General features: G+C 45.9%; 1 protein-coding gene across 4 annotated transcripts; it reads left to right on the top strand.

The window, feature by feature from the left end:
• The first annotated feature begins 1,729 nt into the window (after positions 1 to 1,729).
• LOC120655548 (transcription factor bHLH121-like) lies at positions 1,730 to 9,317 on the top strand. Of its 4 annotated transcripts, XM_039933412.1 has the most exons (6): positions 1,753 to 1,960; positions 2,479 to 2,600; positions 7,708 to 7,844; positions 7,917 to 8,275; positions 8,306 to 8,432; positions 8,638 to 9,317. In XM_039933412.1, the coding sequence occupies exons 1-6, from the start codon at positions 1,896 to 1,898 to the stop codon at positions 8,779 to 8,781; spliced, it is 954 nt and encodes a 317-aa protein (XP_039789346.1). In that variant the 5' UTR covers positions 1,753 to 1,895; the 3' UTR covers positions 8,782 to 9,317. The 4 variants fall into 4 exon arrangements, with proteins under 4 accessions (XP_039789347.1, XP_039789346.1, XP_039789345.1 ...); XM_039933413.1 differs by having other exon boundaries at positions 1,730 to 1,840; positions 7,697 to 7,844; positions 7,917 to 8,432; XM_039933411.1 differs by having other exon boundaries at positions 7,717 to 7,844; positions 7,917 to 8,432.
• Positions 9,318 to 9,744: the final 427 nt, after the last annotated feature.

Here is a 9,744-nt window from a genome sequence, read left to right as displayed (position 1 = left end):
ACGCAACTCACGGCCTGAACCCATCTAAATCTTTGTGTTCCTTGTACCATCGAGTTCTAGAGTAGTCGATCCCTACCTACAAACCTTACTGCTAAGAGTATCCCTGAGCAGGCTTGGCGGTAAACACCGACAAGGGGTCAGATCGGATCTGACCCAGCGAAGACGTTGCCCCGACGGTCGAGGGGCCAGAAGCGGGATTCCTGGGAACCGTGACCTCCGGGAAGCTCCCGAAGGTGAATGAGAAGCCGATTGTCGCCTCCATCTGGGCGGTGACGTTGGCAGAGAAACGACGCCGGTGTTGGCTGCCATTGAACTCGACGTATGAGCCCAGAGTCCCCTACCTGGCGCGCCAACTGTCAGATTATTATTTCGGCCAATCCACTAGGGGTGTACCCGGCGGTAGAGTTTCAGAATGGGGATCTCAAGACCAAGAGCTCGATGGTAACATGAAGACGCAGGGACTTAGGTTCGGGCCGCGATGTGCGTAATACCCTACGTCATGTGTTCGGGGTTGTATTAGGGTTTGTGGAATGCTGCGAAAAAAAAAGTCTCTTTGGGTCTTCCCACGTCTCCTTTATATAGACTAGGAGCTGTAGGGGTACAAGTAAGGTATGCTCGGGTTGTTTTACAAGGAAGGAGGTCGGTTAAGATCCCTAGATATCCAGACTTCTAGCTAGAGCCTCTCATTCTGATCTATTGAAGATCCTTTCGGCGCACAGCCGAGTCACTGCTCCCCGAGTAGTTGTAGCCGAGTCACCGAGCGGGGTAGTCGCCCGGGTTCGGGGACCCCACTCGACAGGGAGGTACATAGATCTACCTCCGTCATCCCCTTTACTCCTACTCTGAACTCCACATAAGCCAGATTAAATGATAGGAGAAAAGAAGGTACGCTTTGCCTTGGTAAGAAACTACACAAAAAAGAGGGTGATTCCAGAGTTTAATTTGAGGAGCAAGTCTATCTTTTTTTTAGAAAAAAATAAAAACCCAAGTTTCATAACAAGAAAAGTTAGGAATCTGAAATCTGCGTTGTTCCATTAGTAGTTCATTTTTTTCAATTGGCTGTGCCTGGTAGTATTGAATTATTATTAGAAAAATACTGTTGGCTGGTTGGTGGCTGGTGCTAATTTAATGTGAGAGAAAACACTACTGCCTGATTTGCTGAAGAAAAAAAAAAACGTGATCGGATCATTGGATCCCAACATCCTTCGATCTCCACATCGTCTTTTCGCATCACTCTCCAATTAAATAAAATAAATAGTAGGTTCAATATCCCTTGGCAAATGTTTCGTTTCCGTGGATAAATTTTCAATAGAAAATGTTGGGTGATACCTAAGGATGGATTTAGACATCCGAATTCTTAGAACAAATTTGATATTTTAAAATAGATATGCTTAAAATTTTATGCTAATATTTTTTTATATTATCAAGCATATTATTACACATAAGAATAAAATTTTGTATATATTTTTTTATGTATTATTTGCTCCCTACAATTAAAAAGGTGAAAAAAGATTCGAATCCGTATCTGATCCGTATTCGAATTTTTATATCTATTATTTGAGAATATATATGATAAATTTGAGGTTTAGTTTTTATGAACCTTTACAAGATCAATGTTAAATACAAAACTATTAATTTACATAGTAAATTCTATATCTTATTTATTCATAATAAAAAAAATGATCAAAAATCTGACATGCGAATAAACATCCGAATCCATTGTTCGTTAGATACCCCATCCGCGTGTGAACAACGAGCCCCTCTTCTCCTACGGGCTGCAGCTGGCTCAACCTTGCCTCCTCTGCGGCTGGCTCCCTGCGCGCACGCCACGGGAAGCGAGGTGACCACGCGCCCCCGCCCTGCCCACCCCCACACTTCTGTTTCCGTACCGCACCATGGATCCGTGCGGCCGTCAGCCGCCGGAGGTTGGCTTGTTCCACCCGCGCGACGCCGACCTCAGGTCGCCCAGCCCCCACACCACTTTAGCGTATTTGCTTTGCTTTTGAATCTTTTTCTTTAGGGTTAGGAGCCAGTTCGGTGGGAATTGTTGGGAGAGGTTATCCAATTCTTATTCAAATCTGGGGGATTTAGGAGGGACATAGAGTTAAATGGGTTCTCTGGCGTTACATTGGTAGCGTCAGTTGAGCAGCTGATAGTTTAATTCGGTAAACATAGCCTTTAACAATTTGTTACAGGACACATTCGTTTTCCCCCAAGATAGTTTTTCCATAGCACTGGCGTCCTAAAAATAACGTCTGGGGTCTCTTAAAATAGTTAAGGAAAAAATTCCCTACATAGCATAGGATCGGGTAAAGCAAAACACTGTGCATGAATGGAGTGTGCTTTTAAATAAAGTGTAATCGATAATAGATTCAATCATGGATTATCTGTTGTGTGATTTTGTGCAAATTATTTACAGTCTTAGATGCATCTGGTCTGAAATTTTCTCACGACTAGGGTTCCCTCTTTTGTCAACAGTCAAAGGACCGAGGGCAAAGGACAAGGTCCGTCTTCCACGCGCAAGGTACAAAAGGCTGATCGTGAGAAGATGCGAAGAGATAAATTAAACGAGCAGTTCCAGGAATTGGGAAACACACTTGGTATGATGCTGTTTTCTGTTTCGAGCTTGAAAATTGGGTAATTTCATCCATGCCATTATTTCTGTGCACCTTTCACCTGTACCATACAACTAGGTTAAGTCAATGATATGTGAGTTATGGTCATACTTGTCATCGACACTGGCTGTTGGTATAGATGAAAGATTCAGCTCAAATGGTTGTCTGGATGAAGCTAGATCATAATTGCTCCATGTGCTGCTAGTCACGAATTTTAATGGGTATGTTGGCCTCTATGGGTTATCAAGAGACTTATTTATAAATGTTAAATCAGCGACAGTGGATACCTTAAAAGAACATACTATGACATGTTTATCCTTGTACTACCAATAAGTACTCTGTTGTTTTTTTCCCCAAAACTAATTGGCAGGAGAGCTGCCTGTTATATTAAAAAGGAGAGCCCGGACAGGAAAAATACAGTGCTATGTACAAGCCGCAACAAGGGTCAGAGCGGATGGGCTAAAAAATATCAGAAGAAGAAAAAAATTACTCCATTGTTTTGCATATTTCCAATATAGTGTTCCCATGAGGCCATGACATTGCATGTTGTGTACCAAACTCTTGAATTGATCAGCAAGATTAGCAAGAATAGATGAAGTTACCATATTTATTGCCTGAAAATTTGAAATAAGTCTTATGGGGCCTAATGATGTTGAAAGTTCATTTATGTCACTATGTGGTAATTTAGCATACAGAGCATCAGAATGGGCTGATTGATGAGGACAAGTGTTGGGTGGGTTGGACTAGTAAAACATTTTAGTTTTGACAAATATCAAGCATGGAAGTATGATCCATGAAGTTTGTCCATCAGTGATTTGAGCAATAGTGTTTTGGTCATGACTTGATAGTATACTGTTATGGGAACGGACGTGTCCAACCTGCGGACCGCATGGGCAAGACCCTACAAGAAGCAGCAGCATACTATCTCTAGTTTGTTAGGTCGTTGCCTATTCTTATGTCTTGTTAGTTTTTTCTTTCTCGAATGCATAGGAGAAATGGCATCAATATATTAAGAAGCAGAAAGGGGTAAAGAACCCTAAGGTGTTACAGATATCATGGCCACCCCGACTGGGCCCGCATGGATTGCGTGGTCAAGTCCTGGCTGTATAGCACTCTCTTCACCGAGCTTGCCGACTCCTTGACGGACCGCGGCTGCATGGCACCCGCCGCTTGGCTCGTCGTCCAAACCCAATTCATTTGGAATCGCAAGAGGCGTGCCCTATACCTTGACGCTTAGTTCAAGAACTTCGGCCAAGGCGATCTATCGATCTCCGACTACAGCCGGCGTCTCAAGGGCATGGCCAGTGCCCTTGGGGACTTGGGTGAGGTCATCTCTGACCTAACTGTCGTCCTCAACCTTCTGTGTGGCCTCAACGACCGCAACGCCGCCATCCCCCTCCACCTCCGCCGCGGCCGTCCCTTCCCCAGCTTCCTGGATGCCCGCACAGACTTGCTGATGGAGGAGTTCAACCTCGCCTACCGTCCGTCTGTGCCCTCCTTTGTTCTGGTTGCCGCTGCCACCGGCGGCCCCTCTTGTGTGCCTCACTAGCAGCGTCCCCTTGCTCGGCGCTGGTTCCAGGCCACACAAGAAGGGTCTCGGCAAGCGCGACAGTGGCCGAGGCAACCAGCAGGGCTAGCAGGGCGGCGCCGGCGGCTCCCAGCCGTCTGCAGCAGGCAGCGGTAAGGGTTCGAGCAAGTCTGGCTCGTATAGCAGCCCTTAGCCCTTGTTCCAGAACCCGTGGACCGGCTCCATCAACATGTGGCCCGCTCCATGTGCGCCTCTCACCCCCCAGCAGCAGGCCATGCTCATGCTGCAGGCGTTGCTGGCTTAACAACCGCAGGTCGACCTTCCTTAGCAGCGGGTCAGCCTCCTCCACTAGCAGGCTGGCTCTTCTGCCCTGCATTAGCAGTAGTACCTCTTCGGCGGCGCCCCTACTGGCCTTGTTGCATGGGGGTACAACCGATGGCCAGCTCCCCTTCTTGGGACTAGCAATCCCTCGCCTCCACGTTCAGCACCATGACGCTAAATAAGCGGCAAGGAAATGACTGGTACTTCGATTTAGGTGCTACCTCCCACTTGACCCCTCTTGCTGCTATCCTTTCACATTCTTTTTCCCCGCAGTATCCTGTTCCTTCAACATTTGTTGTCGGCAACAACATCTTGCTCCCTGTTAGCTACACTAGCACTGCTCATTTACCCGGTTCTTTACGTCTTAATAATGCTCTTGTTTCCCCAAGTCATCTAAAGAACTTAATTTTCGTTCGCCAATTCACATCTGACAATAATGGTTCTGTTGAATTTGATCCCGTTGGCTGCTCTGTGAAGGTTCTCCGGACTCCGGCCGACTGTATCCCTTGCGCTTCCCAGCTGCCACAGCTCTCACGGCCACCCCCAATTTGTCGCTATGGTTCTGTCGTCTCGGTCATCTATGACGTGAGGCTCTAACCAAGTTAGCCTTAGTCATCCCGTCCTATCATAAAGAAGCTAGCTCCTCTATTTGTCATGCGTGTTAGCTAGGTCGTCATGTTTGTCTCCCGTTTCATGCGTCTGCATCTCGTGCTGCTAGCATGTTTGACCTCATACATTGTGATTTGTGGACATCTTCTGTTCCAGTGTCTCTGGTTACAAATATTACTTGGTCATTCTTGATGATTTTTCGCATTATCTTTGGACATTCCCTTTACGACTTAAGTCTGCCACGTTCACCAATCTAGCTCACTTTTTTCTCATGTTGCTACCCAATTTGGCACCAGCATTAAGGCCGTCCAATGTGACAATGGTCAAGAGTTCGTTAACTACATGACTGCTAGGGCCAAACAGGTGTTTTTGCAGCCAGTGTTATACCACGCTGCACCCCAATCACCATTGCTGAAGACCTTCCGCAGTGCCCTTGCCAATCCGAATTGGCAGGCTGCTATGGCGGAAGAGCGGTGCCCTGCTGCAGAGCGCCACTTGGGACCTTGTGCTGCATCCCCCCATGAACAAACGCCATCTCCGGCAAGTGGATCTTCAAGCAGAAGTTTCATGCCAACGGTTCTCTGGAGCGCTACAAGGCTGGTTGGGTCCTCTGTGGTTTCACTCAATGACCTGGAGTTGACTTTGATGAGACTTTCAGCCTTGTCGTCAAGCCAGCCACTGTCCACACCATGTTGTCACTTCCGTTGTCATGCAACTTGTTGGTGCATCAGCTCGATGTGAAGAATGTTCTTCATGGGACATTGACTGAGACAGTATGCTGCTCCGAGCCGTTCGGGTTTGAGGATCCTGCTCGCCCCAACTTCGTTTGCAATCTCAACAAGTCCCTCTATGGCCTGAAGCAAGCTTCCCATGCATGGTACAACCAGTTTTTTAAGGCGGTAAGGCGAGGCGAGGCGAGGCGAGCTGGGTACGCCTGGACGCCTAGGCAACGCATAGGTGACAAGGCGCCACTGTAACCCAAGGCGAGCTGGGTGCACCTAGACGCCTAGGCGACACCTAGGCGACGCCTTTAAAACACTGGGTACAACTGGTTCACTTCCTTCCTGTTGTCCCTTAGGTTTGTGGAATCCAAGTCTGACACCAACTTGTTCGTGCTTCGTCGTGGCTTCGACATGACATATCTGCTCCTGGATGTTCGATGACATAGTCCTCACAGCTTCCTTCACGGACTTCCTCCGGCGCATCATTTCGGCAATGCAGTAGGAGTTTTCCATGAAGGATCTTGGTGAGTTTCATCAATTCTTGTGGATGCACATTCAGTGCCATCGTGGGGGTTTTCTTCTGTCATAGAAGCAGTTCATGCTGTACATTTTGGATCGGGCTGGTATGACTGACTAGAAGCCTTGCTCGACACCAGTTGACACCAACCCCAAGGTTCCTGCAGCAACTAGTGCACCTCTTTAGGACCCGTCTGACCTTCGCCAGGCTTGATATCGCCTATGTTGTCCAACAGATTTGCCTCCATATGCATGATTCGAGAGAACCTCATCTTGCTGGTACATTCGTGCCACTCTACACCTGGGTCTCGAGTTGCATCCGTCTTCAGTGGAAGATACTGTTGCCTACTCTGATGCTGACTGGGTTGGTTGTTCGGATACTCGCAAATCCACATTGGGTTATGTAGTATTCCTCGGCGATAACCTCATCTCCTTGTCCTTAGATACCCTCTTCAGATCCAGTGCCGAAGTTGAGTATCGCGTAGTTGCCAACGAGGTTGCTAAGGCAACTTGGCTGTGTCAGCTTCTTCTCGGGCTTCACACACCGCTACGCCGAGCTACTGGCCTACTGCAACAACATCAACGCTGTCTATATGTCCAGTAACACGCCGTTCAACATCAACGCACCAAGAATATTGACATCGACCTCCACTTCGTCCGGGAACGTGTCGCATTGGGACACGTCAAGGTTCTTCATGTACCTACTTCATCCCAGTATGCTGACATCTTCACCAAAGGACTTCCTTCAACTGTGTTTGTGGAGTTTCATTCCAGCCTGAACGTTCGAGGCATCAATGTTCAGACTGCTGGGGCATGTTATTGTTTGTGTGTATGGGCCTTTGGGTTCCTCCATAATCAAGCTATTATCTTCTGAGCCATATTTGCTTTCAATCACCACTAACAGAAGCTTCCACCTTCGCCACCAGTCATCAAAGGATGGTTCAGCAGGCTGTGCGGCAAGCGAAGAAAGACCAACATGTTGCAGGAGGGAGTACCAGAACTATCTAGCAAACACACCCAATGAGAAGGTGCTGAATGTTCTCATCCTGGTCACACAGCAGACATCAGTCTGGGTGGGGAAGGCCTCACTGAGCCCGTCTGTCAGCTCTCCGACATTGGTTGTGAGCAACCAACCACATGAAGAAACAGCATTTGGGGGGAGCCCATTATTTCCATATTCTTTCATAAGGCCTGAAGCAAATAGTGCCCTGGAAGAGGGCATCATAGACGAACTTTGCTCTATAAGCTATTTGTGGATATAGTTTTGATAGTTTCTGCATATGCAAGATGTTTGTTTGAAATTTGTGTATGCAAGTCGTACTAGCTCAATCTATTTGTATAAAATGCTAAGTTGCCACTGTAATTTAATCGTCATCTCATGTCAGCTACATGTTAGAATATCCAGATCCAGACCGCCCCAGGAATGATAAGGCGACTATCCTTGGTGACACAATCCAGATGCTGAAAGATTTGACTTCTCAGGTGAACAAGCTGAAAGGTGACTACACATCACTTTCTGAAGAAGCACGTGAGGTAAATATTTGTACAAAGAAGCAGATCAGCCACAGAAAACTTAATTATCTGATACACATTTTTTGCTTGTAGTTGACACAAGAAAAGAACGAGCTTAGAGATGAGAAAGCTTCACTGAAATCTGAGGTTGATAATTTGAATAACCAGTGTCAACAACGGATGAGGTTGTTATACCCGTGGGCTGGAATGGAGCCTTCTGTAGTCATTGGGCCACCTCCAGCATATCCCTACCCAGTCCCACTTGCCATACCCTCTGGTTCCGTACCCATGCATCCGCGGCTGCAGGCATATCCCTTTCTCCATAGTCAAACTTCTGGAACAATCCCCAATGCATGCACCCCTTGCATGGCATATACTCAACCCTGTCATCCTCCCAATGATCAGCCATCTAACAAATTTAATAGCCCAGTTGCCCATTCAAGTAGTCATCGGTCTAACTCTCCTGCACGAGACTGTAGAAGCAAGCCATCTACATTGCGGCAAGCAAGCTGTGGAGTGAGAACTACTGGTGTTTGTGATGTTGCGACAGATCTGGAACTAAAAACTCCTGGTTCTTCAGGTCCCTCGCATTCGGAGATCACTACCAAGGTAAGGATAGTTTTCAATTTCATATAAATGGTGAGTGTATAAATATGTGGTAGATGTATTTTGTTCATGATTTGCTGAAGCTTTTGGGATTTTTATTTTTGTGAGGGCTATGAAATATATCAAGGAGACACATTTTCACAGTACAAAATTTGATTAAATAGCAAAGTGAGCTCAATTATTAAATGGTTGTTTGTCATTTTCATAGGATTCCTCTTCTGACATGAAAACAAAGAAGCAATGCATAAAACAGATTAATTGTAGCACTCTCACAGAAGGCACCAGTTCAAGCAGATGCTCATCCAGTGGCCACCCAGACGTCTCGAATACTGTTGGAGATGGATGCCTCTAATAGTGTTGGAGATGCAGTACAAAGCTTGGATAATTATTGATTGAGAAAAGATGTCTTCTAAATTCCACTTAGTCAGGTGTCAGCATATATGTGATGTAATTTCCTATTGTTGCTAGCTTATCTACATGGAAATACCCAGTTCCTAATGTCAGGACTGGACAAATTGAGAAGCCTATTGATTCAGTGGAGAAATTGAGAAGCCTATTGAGTCAGTGGAGAAATTGAGAAGCTTATCTACATAGGAGCGCTATCCTCGTGTTTGTTAGTGGACAAAAGCTTGCTGGAAGAAAACAGAGCAAAAGCATATTCAACAGCCGTGTATGATGATTCAATAGGATTTCAAGGATCTGATATTCCAGCCATTCATTGCAGGGCTTTAGTTCTAGATAAATACTAGAAAACGTTGGGCGCGATGTTGTCGCAACATCTTTGAGCTTTCAGGATTGATGATATGCTATACATATTTGTGTAGATGCAATACTATGAACAGATAATTGTATGAAAACATGTAATAATATGTCCTTGTTAATGTCTAAGATGGATTACTTAAACCAAAAAAATTAGATTCGGCGTTAATATGTCTATAAGAATTCTTCGGAACAAGGTGAAATCATTTGAAGGCTTCTAGGCAATAGGCATTGAGTTGACCAAAGTGTCAAAGAGATGTCTGTTGGTAGCCAGAATTGGTAAACACCAAGGCCGACCGGTCGGGGCCTGTACAGTCCGAGTCGAGTTAGATTTGTATTTTGAAATCCATTTGTAACTCAATTTGGAAGGGGTATGTCTTCTCCGGCTTATAAATATAAAGGTAACTGTCGATTGAGGTCCTTCTACACAATCGAATCAGTCAATTTGCACTTTTCCTATTTTTCCTCAAACTCTAGCCTTTTCAATCTCGTGCTATTCTTTGCTCGTCTCTACGGCGTTCAAGGGCATCTTGGGTGGCCTGCTGACTCCCAAGAC

Source organism: Panicum virgatum, chromosome 1N (assembly GCF_016808335.1).
Source record: "Panicum virgatum strain AP13 chromosome 1N, P.virgatum_v5, whole genome shotgun sequence".
Lineage (NCBI taxonomy): Eukaryota > Viridiplantae > Streptophyta > Magnoliopsida > Poales > Poaceae > Panicum > Panicum virgatum.
This window is presented reverse-complemented; position numbering and strand designations above follow the sequence as displayed.